This window comes from Microcebus murinus, chromosome 13 (assembly GCF_040939455.1).
Source record: "Microcebus murinus isolate Inina chromosome 13, M.murinus_Inina_mat1.0, whole genome shotgun sequence".
NCBI lineage: Eukaryota > Metazoa > Chordata > Mammalia > Primates > Cheirogaleidae > Microcebus > Microcebus murinus.
The window spans coordinates 66,951,750-66,970,048 of record NC_134116.1 but is presented as its reverse complement, the minus strand read 5'-3'; the positions used below and the strand labels follow the sequence as shown (position 1 = coordinate 66,970,048).

The following is an 18,299-nucleotide window of genomic DNA, read 5'->3' as shown; positions in this document are numbered from 1 at the left end:
GCTGTCACACTGGAGTTCTCTTCTTCACCAGTCTGCCCATTCCCTTGTTTTAGGTGTCCCTGATTCTTTGGTCCCCTCTGAATAGTATTTACATGCTTGTGATGGTAAACACTGAGTGGTTAACATTGAATGGTTATTTACGAGAACCCTGTGATCATAACTATATCATGAAGCCTGGGGAAGGTGGTGTGGGTGTATTGTGGTAGGGAAGGAGAATTGTGTAAGAGAGTTTAACTCTCACCTTCTATGTCAGGGAATTTGTATATAATACCTAAACCTGAAAAGTCAGTAATAGGAGTGTAAGCATGTTGGGTAGAAATATGGAATGAAATATCAAAAGAAGCATCTTACAAGTATCTGGGCCAGTTACTAGTACCTAGTGAATGCTCAATAAATATTAGTAAATTCTAGAGATAAGTAACTGTAAAGTATAGATGATAACTTCATATTTTAAAAAATTAATGTAAATATGTCTTGACATCTCTCCAATTTTATTATCAGTTTCTAGTTGCATTAATTTAATTTCCAATGTTGCTTGATGTATACTTCAGAGGAATACTTGCTTTTATTTCAGGCAAAAGCTTGTGTAGGAATTCCTTCCCATTTATTTTGATGTTTGGCTTATAATATTTTTAGCTGAAATACTTTTTGTTTCTTTTAAATAAAAGCATTATGGCTACCTATTAAGTAATTTGCTTATATTTTGCTGTTTCATTTTTTAAAATGACAATTTGCTTTGTTTCCATGAACTATATAAGAGTCATCCAATTTATTTTAGTTTAAGAAGGAACTGAAATACATAGTAATACTATTTGTTTTTATAATATATGTGGTATATCATTTTCAAGTAAATTTGCTGTGTTTTTAGCTCACTGTCAATGATAATTGGTACCATTATATTTGTCTTCAGCAATCTAAATTTTTTTAAGCATAGTAAGGTGTTAGTTTGCCTTTAGAAATTATGATTTCCTGCTGGATTACAGAGTATTTTCACATCCACAAAAAACTTTTCCCCTAAAAAAATTTGAAAGTCATGTTCAGTATATGAATTAGGAGAATAAAATTAGAAATTATTTTATATACATACTTGTCTTAGATCTTGGCAAAAATGTAAACCCTCTTGAAGGGGTCTAAGAAATATCCTTGTATAGTAATAGCAAATTGAGGATCATGGAATGTGCTAATGGAATCAATAATTTTAAAATATTACATTAGACATTTCATAATTAGTCTATACCGCTATTTAGGCAGCTGTATAAAAATTGAGAAACTTTATAAGTTATAGTGTGTTTTTGCTATAGTTTTAATTAAAAGAACTCAGTAATTATATAATTTAAATATTTTAGCAATAAAGCTATTGATGGAATGCTTTTCTTCAAATGAGATCTTCTTGGATAAGATAAGCAAGACATACATTCACCATAATAGAGGAAAAATAGAGATATGGGTTTATATATTACAAATGTCTGTTATAACCCACAGTTTTACTAAAAAGATTGTAAAATATTAAAAACATTTTTGAATTGCCTAACTCAAAATCTAGATTTTCCTAAAGCATTATACTCAAAGAACTGAATTGTTCTCGGTTTCTATTTTGCAACCTGAAATATTCTTTGCTTTTAGTGGCATTGTTGGAAATAGTGCAACTACGTTGTTGACTACCATTGAAGAAATGCATTTGCTAAGCAAAAAAATATTCTTCAATAGCTTGAGTCTTCATACAAGTAAATTAATGGACAAGGTATGTTTGAAAAATATGATTCTTAAACTATATGAATGGAAATTTTTCACATTTAAAGATGTTGTTTTACTGTTTTTACATTTAAATTTTTTGGTGTAAAATTTTACACCAAATTTACATTGGTTGATGATTTTTTTCCCATTACATACTATGTTCTTTTGAGTTCTTCTGTGAACAACAAACTTCATTTAGAGTTGACTTACTGGACCTAGGTGAATAATTTGTACTCTTGAAACAGTATAACACTGAGTGATAATTGGAGATAGAATCTGAAGCCCTAATTTCACTATTATTTTTCCGTAACCAAAAGTGTATAACTAAAGCAGACTTACTATATTTAGGGGTAAGATAACATACAGATTGGAAAACTGGAACTCTTACAAAAGGTTTTTCCAAACAGATTATATTTTTACCCTCATTGTTACAGGTTTGTCCTTATGAAGTTTATACTCCTCTGAGTTATATACTGAATATTTATAAAACAAACAAACAAGAAAATCACCCACAAAAAACAAAACAACAAAAACTTGAAAGTGTCCTGGAAGATCTAATATTTTAAATTGAGCAGTGTATTGTGGCAGAACCTTAAGGAATGGGTTTACAATGATCACATCCTTCTTTATTTTTGTTTCATTATTAAGGACATTAGTTTTTCAAAAATATATCATAAATGCCATGCTGGCTTTGCTATTGTTCTACTTCATCTAATAGGCTATCTATATTAGGCATAGGTTTTGTAATATAGCATAAAATAGTCAGTAGCAATTCAGTACACAGTCACTGGGCAGCAATCTTCACTTTCCTAAGCTCAGAGCTTTTGTATGAGTTTACTTCCTGACCCTATGCATGACTCATATTCTTCTGGAAAAGCAACATGAATTTGTGGAGACAGAGTATCTATCTAATATTTTTTTCTGGCCTTGTGTATTTCAGTTTGCATCACTAGTTTAATAGTTCTGTTTATGTTTGTTTACATGAGTTCTTACTGAAACAGAATTCTTTTAAAATCATTCATGAGTAATACAAACATTGAGCATGAACAAATATGTGCTAGCTGATGAGAGTACAGGGATAAAAGGTCTATTGGCCTCAGGTTGCTTCTCCTTTAGTGGAAGATGGCCAAATAAATCAGTTATTACTGTATAATCCCATGTTTTGTGAATGACATGTACCTAGGGTGCTATGTTACCACCAAAGAAGGAGTATATTTAGCAATCTAATACATATACTCTTGTGCAGAGAGGGAGCTTCCCACAGAGGGAGATAACAGAGTTGAACTTCGAAGGATGTGTGCAATTTAGATAGATGAAGAAGGGGGTGGACAGAGGTCATCCTAAGTAGAAGAAACAAATAGAATATGCTAGAACACAAGCTACAAGTCACCAATAAATACATTTTTCATTTACTAAAAAAATCACTTGGAAAGTGGTATGTGTTATATATAAGAGGGGAGGCCAGGTTGGAGACAGGAAAATTAAGGGAGTATTGAAGTTGTTTTTATGAAAATACATGATCTGAGAGGAAGATGCTAGGAAAAGCTATGAAGGGACAGCTTTATGAGGAGTAAAGACAAAATCTTCAAAATTTGGTGACTAGTTAAATGGGTGGAAGGAGGAGTCTAGAATAATTCATAGGATAATCACAAATACCTAGAGTACAGAAAGGAAGGTATAATTTGGGAAATAAAGATGATGATATTTTCTAAATTAGATAAGTTGAGTTTTGAGGTACCCTATGGGATATCTGGAATTGGTCTAATCTAGTAGAGAGCTATACGTTTAGATTAACAGTTTTGCATATAAGAGATAGTAGAATCCATGGGTTTGCATAAGGTCACTAGGAATCATTTTTTAAATAATAGGACTACTAGGAAATACAGTCTTGGTAAACACTAACATTTAAGAGAACAAAAAAGTCAAACAGTGTGACTTCTGAAGAAGATGGCTAAAGAGGCAGGAGAAAAATGAGGAGAGTGTTTTATCAGAAAAGCCAAGAGGATAGAGTTTCAAGAGGGAGGGCGTAGTTAATAAGACAGGTGCTGTGTGAAGACTTCTAGTAGCAAGTTTGTTATCTTTGGCAATAAGTAGATGATTGATAACCTTATGGAATAATTTTAGTCCTGTGGTGAGGATAGGAGTCAGATTGCAGTATGTGGAAAGCACATGGGTAAGTGTTTGCCCAGAGCTCCACCAATTAGAAAACTTTTGGAACTCAGGACTGAAAATGAAATGTATTAGGCATTCATATTAAGACATTTGAAAGTGACAGGAAAATAAACTATGATACACAGAAAGGATGGAATTAAATTTTTGTGATTAATTAGAAAACAAAAAAAAGAATTGATTAAAAAATTGACAAACTTCTAGCAAGTTTAATCAAGGAAATAAATTTTAAATTATACATCAGAAATTAGAGACAATCCACAGATGAAAATTAAAATTTAGAGAATACCATATGTAGTTTGTGCTAAAATCTGAACATCTGAGAAGGAAGAATGATTTTTTAAGAGATGTAAATTGATAAAAAATGAGTCAAAAGGAAGTGGAAAATCAAACATACCTAGAGAGAAAAGAAAAATTATTAAGGAACTTGTTGCTAGGTCTTAGTTCTGGTTGTACATAGAGCTTCATTCATACCTACAAAGAACAGATAATTCTCCAGAATACAGAAAAATATGGAAATCTTCCCAGTTCCTTTTAGGTGGTATAACACTGACATAAAAACTTTTTGAAGATAGTACATTAGTGAAAACCACAAATCAGTCGCTTTTTAAGTTTTGAAAAATGTACCATCAGGTCAAATCCAGCAATATATTAAAACTAAGTATAGTTTAGCAATACATGAATACAAGAATGTTTCAGTGTTAGGAAATATATTAAATAAGTATAAAAATGTATTAAAATTTATATTCTCATATATGACCAAATTATTGTAGGAAAATCTTAGTAAGTAAGTGAAGAATACCTATTATTTAAACATATGAAGATAAATAAAACTTAACAGCCAATATCATAATTAACATAGAAGCACTAGTGGTATCTTCCTATTTAAGTGAAGAACAAGAGTGCTTGCCAGTACTTTTAAATAATATCCATGGTAGAAAGACTAGAGAAAGAAATAAGATTTAAATATTTCAAAGAAGGAGCATTAGATTATTTATGGATGCTATGATTATCTGCTTTAAAAACCCAGGAGAATCAACTGAGAAGCTATAGAACCAGAAAATGAATTTTAGTAAGATAGTTGGTGAAACAATCAATATACAAACATACTTAATTTTCTTATACGCCAGGTCCCAGAGAACTCAATCAATACTAGTTACCTGAATGACTGGTTCAGTTCATTTTCTGTTAGCCTGTATTCCATCACTATTTTGCCACTACGTTTAAATCTCTTGCACCTTTGTCATTTTACCACAATCACTTTGCAGAACCACCTTGGATGAATTCAATTTTTCAATTTCTCCTATGTGTACTATGGCTGCCGAGCACTGCTAAAATTACATGACCATGCAGACTGGAGCTACTGAAATTCATTGTGTCCAACATTAGCAAAGCCCTCCGTGACGTCCTGCAAGTGCTGCATGTCCTTAGGCCACCACTCACATTTCCCTTACTTTTCCCCTTTTCCTCAAATCTATCATACCACCTCCTACAGAAAAAGTACCACCCTTGCTAAAACTGTATAATGGGCATTTAAAAAAATCTTTGCCAGTATGATGAACAAAAAGTGATATGATGGTTTTTCTCATTTGATCTCTGTGATTCTAGTGAGAATGAACATCTTTTAGATATATTTATTGGCCATTTGTGAATTGCTTATTCAAGTCTTTTGCCATTTTCCTACTGCGCTGTGTCTTGTTAATTTCTGATATACTTTATACATTAAGAATATTAACTCTGTCATATATATCACAGACGTTTTTTGCAAGTCATCATTTGCCTTTTAAATTTGCCTATAGTACTTTCTGACACATCAACTTTTAATTTTTGCATAGTAAAATCTAAAGTTTAACAAGAAAATACATTTAGGATTTAATATATGATAGAGTTAGCACCTATTACAGAGGAAATGATGAATTATGTATTAAATTCATTTGATTTATTTCACTTTTCCATCAGACTTTTAATCTACCTGAAGTTTAGTCAGGATCTTATTTCCCAAGTGGTTATTCATTTATTTTGTTTTATTTTCCCCCAAAATACTGAATTTCTATAAGTTTTATTACTCATGTAAAAGTTAAAATGAAGGTTGCAAAAAAATAGGAAAATACACAGTTGACCCTTGAACAACATGAGGGTTAGGGATGCTGACCTCCACACTCGAAATCCTTATATAACTTTTGACTCCCCCAAAACTTAACTACTTATAGCCTACTAGTGACCAGAGTACATGCCATTAACATAAACAGTCGATTAACGTATTTTGTGTGTTGTATTGTTTGCTATATCTTTACAATAAAGTAAACTAGAAAAAAATTTAATTAAAAATTCATAGGGAGAGGATATATTTACTATTCATTAAGTGGAAGTGGATCATCATAAAGGTCTTCCTCTTTGTCATCTTCACATTGAGTAGGCTGAGGAGACGGAGGAAGAGGAGGGGTTGGTCTTGCTGTCTCAGAGGGGCATAGGTGGAAGAAAATCCATGTATAAGTGGACCTGTGTGGCTCAGATCCATGTTTCCAAGGGTCATCTGTAATGAATAACAAAGGGTAACTTTGAAGGATGACATCTTCCAGTTAAAACCTGGAACAGAACAGGGTAAAAACAGAGAAGAAAGTAATTTTAATTTGAATATATTAAATACCAATCAATACTGCATCTTATGTGAGTTTATAGCAGTGAATAGATTCCAATCATCATTATTGTTTTTGTTGTCGTTATTAATATTTGTACCCCGAATGTTTTTCTCATATATGAATTGGGCATTTAGAGATATTTTAACATTAAATTAAGATTATATTATGATACTGTTTATAATTTATATGTTACTTATATCTACAACCATTTCTAGTTTTTTTCCAGAATGTTTTCCTTTCATCAAATTTTAGTGTTCCATATTTTATACATCTATTATACCTTTCCCTTATTCTAATTCTTGAAAGCCATTTCACTTCCTCTTTTTAAAAAGATTCTAGCCTTATGAAGAAAACAACACTTACTATAGAATGTTCCTCATTAGCAAAGCAGCCAAGTGGAAATTTTTGTTAATAAAGAATTTAAGTGGATAGCAAAAATGTTAGGAAGAATAGCTTTTAAAATAATAGTATAGCCAAAGAGGAACTTTTTAAAATATGATTGCTTTTATACTTTTCAAGAGACATATTTGGGAGCTAATTCTTTAGTATGAAAAAAGAAAATTCAAGGACATAATTTTATTGAAAAATGTACCTTTTTCCTAACAAAGCAATTTGAAGCACTTGAGTATTCAAGTATGCATACTCCCTTTTTATCAAGCTCTTAGGAAATATTCTAACTGCAAACCTAGTGAAGTTTAAAGAGAATATGTATCTATACTGCAAAAAACACAATGCTATATTTTAGGCTAGATATTTTCTAAAATTCTTCTCACTATAGTAATAGTATACTTCTCATTTAAAGGGGTATAATCTGTCATACATGAAACCCATATCAAATTAATAGTCAGGATTGATTTGCCCAGTCCTCTTGGAAAAATAACCCTAAATAATTCTTTACATAAAATTGTAATTTAAATTCTATTAATAGGCTGTGGTTACTGTTTAGAGTCTTTTATAATAAAGTGTAGTATGTAGATAAGCAGCTTGGGGATCACCTGGGAATTTATTAGACATGCAAATCTTTCAGTCCCCATTCCAGACCTACTGAATCAGAATATGTATTTTAACAAGATTCCCAGGATATTCATTAAAGATTGAGCAGTGCTGCTGTAGTTGAATAGTTTGAGTTTAACATTATTCTTTACAGATTGTTCTGCAAGGATAAACAAAAAATATTTTTCAGCTAAAATACTTAAAATTTATTTTTTTAAATAAAAGCATGTAAAATAAATTATAATTTGAAATTATTTTAAACTAATGTTATTTGTACTCTTAAATTTATCTTGGATAATTTTATTGACTTAAAAACTTTAATTTCCACTTATTGTCAATTATTGGAACATATGTTTTTAGATAGAACCAAAGGAGTCTATATATAGAATGAGGAAATTAGTTTAAAAATAAGACATTTGGGGGGGGGGGGGAGGTAGGTTGGTTTTTGTTTTTATTTTTTAAAAACCTTCTAAGCTACAGTATAGAAGATTGGAATACCTTAAGTGGAAGATAGTTGAAAGAATAAAACTAAAGTTGGCAGTGGAATGAAGTTATAGAAACAGCTTTTGGAATTTTTATGGTTCAACCTTTTCATTTCTTCTAGTAAAGTCAGAGCGTGTATACTACTAAAGGGGTAAAAAGTAAGCAGTCATAGGAAAAATGAAGACTCTGTGTATTGCACTACGTGTTTAAAAAAGATTCTAATGTATGAAATATGTTTTCAGTAACCTAAATAGTTTTATATGTAAAATTTTTGCTTAATAGTTTAATTCTGTCGTTAAACTATTAATGTCATTAAACTAATTAAAATAGTTTAATTTTTGCTTATAGTTTAATTCTGTCATTTGGAAAATGTACATAATTATGAAGTATGTCTTAAAATGTTGATTCTCAATATTTACAATAAAATAAAGATCAAATAAGCTTTCTTTTTAAGTACAGATATAACTTAACCTACACAAGTCTAAAGTGTACAGTTCATTGAATTTTTATATTTGTGTATGCTTGTTAACTATCACCCAGAACAAGATATAGAACATTTCTGGCACCTCAGAAGGCATCCTCTTTTCCTTTTTAATCAGTAACCCCCCTCACGGTGAACTACTATTTGACTGCTGTCTCCTGTTTTCCTACTGTTTAAACTTCACATAAATAGAGCCATAGAGTGTATGCTCTGTTTTGGGGCTCTGACATCTGTAAGATTCATTCATTTTGCAAGTTGAGTAGTTCATTTTTTAATTGTTGTATAGTAATTCCTTTATATATACATATATAAAAATACACACATACACACAATTTATTTACCCATTTCATTACTGATGGACATTTGGGTTATTTCCAGTTCTTGGATATTATAAATAAAGCTGCTATGAATATTCTTGTACATGTCTTTTCTTGGATATAAGTTTTTATTTCTGTTGTGTATATACCCAGAAATGGAATATCTGGATGATAATAAAATTGATTAGCTTTAGTAGGTACTGCTGAGCATTTTCCCAAAGGAATTGTGCTAGTTTAAGCCACCAGAAATATGTAGGAGTTTCAGTTGCTCCACATTCTCTCTAGTACATGATATTGGTATTATTTTTAATTTTAGCCATTGTGAAAGGTGTGTGGTGGTATTTCATTTGTTTTTGAACCAGTTTTTGGACTGTCTTTTCACTCCATTAATGGTCTGTTTTGGTCAACAGAAATTCTTAATTTAGTCCTGTAAACTAATCTTTTATATTAGTTCAGTTTGTGTCCTATTTAACACATTAACTGCCATGTGGGTTGTATTTAACTCTCACTAGTTTTGAGCCTGGGGCCTCGTGAAGCATATGTAACTCACACGTCTCTTTACCTTGGGAGCCTCTTTACCTTGGGAGCCTCATGGTGCACAGGACACTCATGCTGCCATGCTATAGCATACATGTTATGTGATAGGTGGCCCCCTTGACAAAACCCTTCAGTTCATGAAAATCCTACTTACTGATGTTTCTGTTACAATTAATATTGACAATTTAATTGTATATGACTCATGCACAGAAAACAATAAGAAATAAATTTTTCATTAAATTAGAAAGGATCGTTTTGTTTTCAAATTTTGTATTCTCTTTTCACAATAAAACACCATGGCCCTGAGGAAAAAAAATTTTTTTACTAGTGTGGCAGTCAATGTGTTAAGAAATCTTTGCTTATCCTAAGATCATCATGAGGATATTCTTCTATAATTTCTTCCAAGAATCCTGATTATTTTAGCTTCCACATTTAGGCCTTTGGTCCATCTCAGATTAATTTTTGAGTATGGTGTGAAGTAGGGATCAAGGTTAATTTTTGATTTTCATGTGGAAATGCACTTGGTGTAGCACCATTTATTGTAAAGACCATCCTTTCTCACTTCATTGTGGTAGAAACTTTGTCATAATTCACATGATTTTATATGTGGATTTGTTTTGTAACTGTTGATTGGTTTATTTGTCTGTCCTTGCACATTCTCTGAATCACTCCAGAGCTTTTTTGTGCTTTGATATCTAGTAGTGTAAATAATTTACTTTGTTCTTTATAGTATTGCATTGGCTATTTTAAGTTTTTTGCAATTTCATACAGATTTTAAATCAACTTGTCCATTTTCAAAATAAAAAGCATTCTGGGATTTTGATTGGGATTGTGTTCTATCTGTACATCAATTTGGAAGAAATTAACATCTTAATATTGAGCTTTTCCAGTTTATGAATATCATCTGTCTTCCCATTTACTTTGATCTTCTTTAGTTTTTCTCAGTGTTTTTTTTTTTATAGAATAGTTTTCAGGCCTTGCACATCTTTTGTTAGATTTATTCCCAGATATTGGATAGTTTCTTAATGCTATTGTAACATCTTTTGCTTTTTAAATTTTATTTTCCACATTTCTATTGCTAGTATATATTAATATAATGGACTTGATTTTGAATGTTGATTTTTGATGTTGACTCTGTGTCCCACATACCTTTAAGGCAATTGATTTTTGAATGCAAGGGTAAGCCATTGAGAATTAAAAGGTTTAATGAATACGTCTCACTTTTATATTTTTTAAAGCATTTTTAAAAGATCATTGTGGCTGGTATTTGGAGAATGGAAAGTGGGGGTGGGGGAGCAAATTTGGAACCAAAGAGACCCCTTAAGAGGCTCTTGGAATAGACCAGGCAAAAGATAATAGTAGCTTGCTAGAGTGGTAGCATGGGATGGTTTAGAGCATTTGCATTTGGAATGTATTTTAATGTTATAAAGTTTGTTGGTAAATTAGGTGAAGGAAATGAGGAAAAGAAAAATCAATAAATATTTCTGGGTTGTTGGTCTAATTAACTGGATGGCATCAATGCTTAAAATGTACAGTAAAATAAAACTGCTAAGCAAATACCCTCATTTAATATTCACAAAGCAAAAAGTGATAAATAGCTGTTGTTCCTACTCCCTTTTATATTTAATACAAAATCTAAAATTCTTTAGATGGTTTTCTTTTTTTAAAAGGGTAGTGAAGACATTAACTTCTTTTATTTGACATTAACTTTTGTTTTGGGCAAAATAAATATTTTAATTTTATAGTATAATACTAATATCTTTCAATCTTTTAAAAATCTCAATTTATAAAACTATAAACTATATATAATTTTATCTGTGCTTAAGAGTATATTAGAGCCCATGAGTGGGCTTCTATTTAACCTAAAATCGCTTGTGTAATTTTCCAGGTGTTTATCTTTTTCTTGAAAAACAAATGATAGTTTCTACCAGATTCTTTAAAGATGTTTGCCTTTCTCTTCCTCCTGTATCGTGTAAGAATTACTGATTTGAAAAGTTTAAGGTGTGCAAGTCACAAGAATATAAAATTAGCTAGCAGAATTTCAATGGAACAAAACATTTAGGAAGGAAAGGTCTTTTATGTAAACTTGGAGAAGGCCATTAGTGCTCATAGGACTCAGTGTAGCCATAGGCTCAAGAAGTAGCTATAAATAACAGCTTAGACTCTGTAAAATCTATGATCTTAATGAAGGATGTGTAAGATCTACAACATCCTCTTTGAAGAAAATTAACTTTAGAGAATTTAAAAATATCACCTATGAAAATCAAAATAAAGAGTTTAATGTAGTGGTTAAAAGTATGACCTTTGGAGTCAGAATGCTTGTGTGAGAATCCAAGCTCTGCCCCCTCTAGGAACAGTGGGACCTTTGGAAAGTTATTTAATCTGTCTCTGCATCAGTTTCCTCATATATAACATTTAAGTATATAACCTTCCTTTTCCTTCTCATCAGTCTTAATACTCTTCTGTAAAATGGGAATGATATTTACCATAGGCTCATTGGGATTAAATGAAGATGACTTATAAAGTGCTTGGTACATATTTTAGAATTGTTTTTACACATTATAAAATAATCTATTCATTTTGAAAATAGAAATGTGAAGGAAAGTTAAAATACTTATAGGTAATATTCATATCTTTATTATTTCAATCTTTTTTTAATGTGAATGTACACATACCTGCATGTATGCTGTGCATACAATTTTGTATTCTGCATTTTTCATTTAACATTTTGTAGGGGCTTTATAAATGTTAATTCTTTTTCTTTTGTAGACATCTTTAATATTATACTTATGAATCCCATTCCTCCATACAGAAGCCAGTTTTATATGAATCATTTGGGTTCATTTTCCATATTTAATACCATTAATAATGCCAAAACATGCCTGCATAGTACTATTGGAATACTTTTATTATACAATGAACATTTTTCATTAATTAAATATCCATTATGTAAAATACTGTGAAAGATAGAGTGATAATAAGATAAATCCCTGAAATAAGGAGTCTGCAATCTAGTTGAGGTAGACACTTTCGTATCTTATTTTAGCAGTCTTGTATTTTGGATTTAAAACCCAAACAAAACAAAATAAGAGATGTTTGCTCATTGTCCCTAAGAGAGTATGCTTTGAATATAACCAATGAATTGTATCCATTCATTAACATGAACATGCTTGGTTGGTGGCACATATTTGTGACATAGCTATCTGGAAGTAACATATTGCCATGCTTATAACAAAGTTTACTTGCTTGAACATGTACTTGTATGCTTTAGATACTCAGCACTGTGTCATGTGTGGCCAATTTCAGGTTACACCTGTAGTTAAGATTTTAGAAAACTTGAGATCATGACAAACATGGGGGGAAAGGTCAAGCATAATACAGAATAAGAAAGAGGGATGTCTTTATTTGTAGGGAATAAGTTCAAATTTTCTTCACTTTTTTTCTATCAATGTGTAAGATTTCTATCAATAGCTCAAGTCCTGGCACAAGCAGCAGTGATAATATTAACACTTCTTTCTCCCAGTCACATCACTCTGAGAATGCATCTGCCACTCACTTGCTAGTGCTGACTGGTTTCCAAGGAAGTAGAATGTGAACAAATTTGGATTTGCTACACAGCTTAAAGCTTATAGGGATTTCTGTATTGTGGTTATTGTTTTGCATAAAGTTCATAAGGTTTGTTTTGTTCTTTAATGTTGCTACTAGTTGTTGTATAAATAGTTTGTCTGAATCACAAAGCCCACTTAATTCTCGTGTTTGGGCTCCACAGCCTATACAGAGATACAGAAGACATAGTAAAAGGGATCTCTTCCCTCAAGGAGCTCATGATCAATCTAGAGTAAGTGCATGAATATGTTGGAGGGACTTCAAAAGAAATAGAGATAGACTTTTCTGTTATAAAGTTTAACCTTTTGAAATGAATTTTACCTAATGAAATTAAATTGAAGTGACAGAAGGTTATTATGGAGATATTTCTCCTCTTTAGATTTTCTTTTTGTTATTCTGTAGAATTGTACAGTCATAAACCTTTGTTTATCTGATAAATTGCTATAATTTTCACTTTCTTTTGGAAGTGTGGTTCTGACCTATTGCTGATATGTGTGTAAAAGCACCTCATAAAATGGCAGGTTGTTAAATGATGCGAGTTCAAGTAACACTTACTTGTATCATTGGCTCTAACTATTGCAAGGTGTGACTTTCATTTTAAATTTGCACAGCTTTTAAAGACCTTAGTTCCAGTTTGGGAAGTCCAGGTAGGAGTATCACTTGAGGCCAAGAGTTCAAGACCAGCCTGGGCAACATAGTGAAACCCCCACCTCTACAAAGAAATTTTAAAAATTAGCTGGATGTGTTGATATGTGTCTATATATAGGCCTAGCTTGTTGGAAGGCTGAGCCAGGAAGATTGCTTAAGCTGGAGAGTTGGAGGTTGCAGTGAGCTGTGATTGTGCTACTGCATTCCTGCCTGGGCAACAGAGTAGTGAGATCCTATTTAAAAAACAAACAAACAAAAACCCCTTAATTCAAGGGGATAAAAATGTATTTTCCTTTCTACTTTCTTTCATTGGTACATAAGATTTCAGTCATTGGTCTTTTGTTTGGCATTTGGCAATCCCTTGTGTGAATTTTTGAAAGATTTTTTTTTAAGTGTTTTTGCTTCCAAAAGATACTATATACCGTAGTTTATAACTTAGAAAATTACTCATTAAACATTTAGGATCTTAATCCTGCAATGTGTGTAGTTCTACTAGAATTGTACTCCCTATCAAGCTTTCGTGGAGGATTTGTTAGATTATTTTTTTTCTGTTTATGAAAGGTATTGGGAAATTAAGACACATACATTTGCTCTGGTTTCTGTGCCTGCCTATTTACATATTATAGCTGTTATATTGCTAGATAATCTTAATAAGATTTGTACTAAGCTAAAGATTACACTGAATAACTTTTATATGAATATCTTCTGTTCAATTTATATTACGTATATATATATGCATACATGTATATGCAATGCCTTTGTATTTGAACAAAATTATGAATACATTGATTTTTATGAAATAAATATATATTTATTTTATAACAAATGAAAATACAAAGAAGAAAATTATACTCATCTACATTATTTCTCCCTGACTTAACTGTTATTAACATTGTGGTATATCTCATTCAGTTTTTAGGGAGCAGGGATCACTCTATTATTTTTTTTTAATTGATATGCATCTACTCATAAATTTAAACCATGCAGAAGAGCACAGAGATGAAAGCAAAAACAAAACACAAAACGCTCCATCTAGAAATAGCATTGATTAACCATTATTGTCATCAGTTTAACAGTATTCTAGATATCATCTTAAGTAGGAATGGTAGAGTACTTTTGTAAAGATAGATCATATGCTGGAGGTTTTTTTCAGTTCACATTTATTTGAACTTAATGGAAGAAAAGGAAACAAAATTGGAGGATTTGTGGAACTTGAAACAAATATTTCTTCACCACAAGAAATATTTCCCTTCAACTTTGTCAGTTTTGGCTTCATGTATTTTTGGGCTTTGTTGCTAGGTCCATATATGTTTTTAATTGTTATATTCTCTTGATGGATTGGCCTTTTTATCATTTTAAGATATCCATTATTTCTAGTTATAATTTTTGTCTTAAAATATATTTTGTCTAATATTAGTATATGAGTATATTAGTAGCTAATATAGCTAATTTAGTCTAGCTCTGTTTTGCTTAGGTGTATTATTTTAAATCCTTTTAGGTCAACCTCGTGGTGTCTTTAAGTTTAAAATGTGTCTCTTGAAGATGGTGTTTAGTATATTTAGTTAGTATATTTAGTGTATTTAGTTAGGTGTATTATTTTAAATCCTTTTACTGTCAACTTATCTTTAGTCTTACTGTCTTACTTAAAGACTTGCTGTCTTTAAATCTGAAATGTGTCTCTTGAAGATGGTATTTAGTTCAGTCATGTTGTATTTTTAATTCCTCTACCAGTCTGCTTTTTGATTAGCATGCTTAATCCATTAAAACTTAATTCAACTGAGGATAGAGTAGGATTTATGTCTGTATTTTGCTCTTTGTTTTTGTGTGTCTTAAATGGTTTTTGTTCCCCCCCTTTGCTTTTTTAAACATTAAATGGATATTTTCTAGTATACCAGTTTAATTCCTTTATTGTTTATTTTAATATATACATGTCAGGGGTATATGGTTAGTTATATTTTCTTACTGGTATCCTAGGAATTACAATTAGCATCTGAATTTATAACAATCTAGTTAAGATTAATACCAACTTACTTTCAATAGCATACAAAACTTTTGTTGTTCTATAACTCCATTCTCCTCTTCCTTTGTTATTGTTAAAATTAAATATTTCTACATTGTATGCTTGTTAATACAGATTTATAATTATTGCCTTGTGAAGTTGACAGGTGGGGAAGGGAAGGAGCTATACATAAAAATACATTGAAACTGTCTTTTATATTTACCTTTATGGGAACTTTTACCAGTGTTCTTTATTTCTTCAAGTGAATTGAGTTACTGTCTCGTGTCTGATTCTCTTTAGTATTTTTTGAAGGGCAAGTATGCTAGTGAAGAATTTTTGTCCTTTGTCCTTATTTGGGAATGACTTAATTTCTCCTTAATTCTGGAAGAATAGTTTTGCTGAACAAGTAATTCTTTTGGCCGGCAGTCTCTTTCAGCCCATGAATATGTCATACAATGCCTCTGGTCTCCATGCTTTTTGGTGAGAAATCAGCTGTTGATCTTGTTGAAAATCCTTGTTAATAATGAGTTGCTTCTTTCTTACTGCTTTCAAGATTATTTCTTTGTCTATCTTTTGATAGCTTGATTTTGATGAGTCTCAGGGTGGGTCTCTGAGTTTATCCTACTTGGAGGTCAGTTAGCTTCTTGGAAGTTTAGATGAACATTTTTTCATAAAATTTGGGAAGTCCTCTGCCATTATTTCTTCAAATATATTTTCTGCCCCTTTCTGTTCTCCTCTGGAATTCCCATTATTTGTACATTGTTGATGCTGTCTCACAGGTCTCTGAAGCTCTCTTCATTTTCTTTTGTTCTTTTTCTTTCTGTTTCTCAGACTGTATAATTGACGTATCTTCAAGTTCACTATTTATTCTGCCTATTGAAATCTCCTGTAAAAGACCTATAGTGAGTTTTTCATTTAGTTATTGTGCTTTTCAACTTCAGAATTTCTTTTTTTAAATGTTACACTGTTTCTGTGAAGTGATTTTCAAACGTGTAGCTGCTAAGACTCTCCTGGGGTGCCTGTTTTGAAAGATCAATTCCTGGACCCCCAACCTACACACCTATACATATTGAACCACAATGTCTGAGATTTGGGTCTGAGAATGGGTAATGTTTCCCAATTATATTGTAGTTGGGATAGCACTGGTCTATGGATTGCATTTTTCTTATGACTCAGCCTTAAAAAAAAAAAAAACCCAAAACAATAGGCCATTTAAAATACATATCAAAATAAGATTTTACAATTCAGGTGAACACTAACTTTTCTCATTAATTATTAAACTTTAGAGTACAAAGTGATATTAATTTTAACATAATCTGACAAAGAACTTTTCTATCACTTTCTGTGTTAATTAGTATAGTTCAAAATAAGCTATTGGTAAACCATAGATATTTAATGTGTGAGCCAGTGCTTTATATCTTTTACATATTTTACTGTGAACTGACGTTTATACATTAAGACTTAGTGGAAAAATAGAAGCAGTAGATAAACCATCTTTTATTTTAGGTTGAACTTCCACCACCTGATCTTGGACCAAGTTCTGCACTAAATCAGACACTGGTGTTGCTGCGTGAGGTTTTGGCATCTCATGATTCTTCGGTTGTACCACTAGATGCTCGTCAGGCTGATTTTGTGCAAGTATGTTGTCGATTCATTTTTAGTGACTGCTTATTGCCCTTCTATTGTACATTCTGTTCGAATTCTGGCATTTTTTTAACCCAGGTATTTTGATAGTACCATTCTTATTGTTGATTTTCCTTCAAATATTAAATCATTTCACTTAATTTAAAAAGTATTGATTCAATAAGCTACATTATTATTATATCATTTAATTTTTTTCTCATGTGCTTCTATAAGTTGGCTCCCTTCCATTAGTTTGGCATTAATTTTGAAGTGTCATTAACTCAGGACCAATGATTGGGGAATAAACAATTCACTTTATTTTTCGTTTATAGGTTTTATCATGTGTCTTGGATCCTCTTCTCCAGATGTGTACTGTATCAGCCAGCAATTTAGGCACAGCTGACATGGCCACATTCATGGTCAATTCTCTGCATATGATGAAGACCACACTAGCTCTATTTGAATTCACTGACAGACGTCTGGAAATGCTACAATTTCAGGTAAATTTTCCTATAAAATGATTATTCACATTTTATAGGAAAAAGATGGAATCCTTTTTCTCTATATGATAGCTTTAAGTTACTGACTTGATTAATTTTAATGACCTAATTCCTATAAATCTCTTGATATAGTCTGATAGAAGGACACACACACACACACACACACACACACACACACACGGGCACACACACACGGGCACACACACATGTGCACACGCATTCCCTATTTTAGTTTTCAGCTTTGGAGCAGCCAGAATATGTAATGGTTAAGATGCTTGATTCAGACCATAGTATGTGATGGTAGAATGAAGCTTTTCTGATTAATTTGAACAGTTATTCTGTATGCAGATTTCAGTTTCTGAACTGTGAATAATATGCCGTATTTTTCAAGCTGTGTAGCTAGCGCTTAATGTGTTACAGAGAATAGATATATTTTTATCTGTGTAAACCAGTGTTAGGCAAAACATTACAATCTGTTATACCAATCATTCTAGTCCTATAAACCAAATGGTATCACTTAAGAGTGTATGTGATGACTAAAACCAAGCCATTTGTAAAATTTACCAGATA

At 31.5% G+C, this 18,299-nt stretch overlaps 1 protein-coding gene across 2 annotated transcripts in view; it reads left to right on the top strand.

Moving 5' to 3' along the window:
- Window positions 1–18,299, top strand: part of COG6 (component of oligomeric golgi complex 6) — a 67,733-nt gene that overhangs the window by 31,048 nt on the left and 18,386 nt on the right. For both annotated transcript variants that reach the window (XM_012742681.2, XM_076009476.1), the window contains exons 13-15: window positions 1,624–1,741; window positions 17,113–17,244; window positions 17,562–17,729. In XM_012742681.2, coding sequence (XP_012598135.2) covers window positions 1,624–1,741; window positions 17,113–17,244; window positions 17,562–17,729 — 418 coding nt within the window. The remainder of the gene's footprint in view (window positions 1–1,623; window positions 1,742–17,112; window positions 17,245–17,561; window positions 17,730–18,299) is intronic.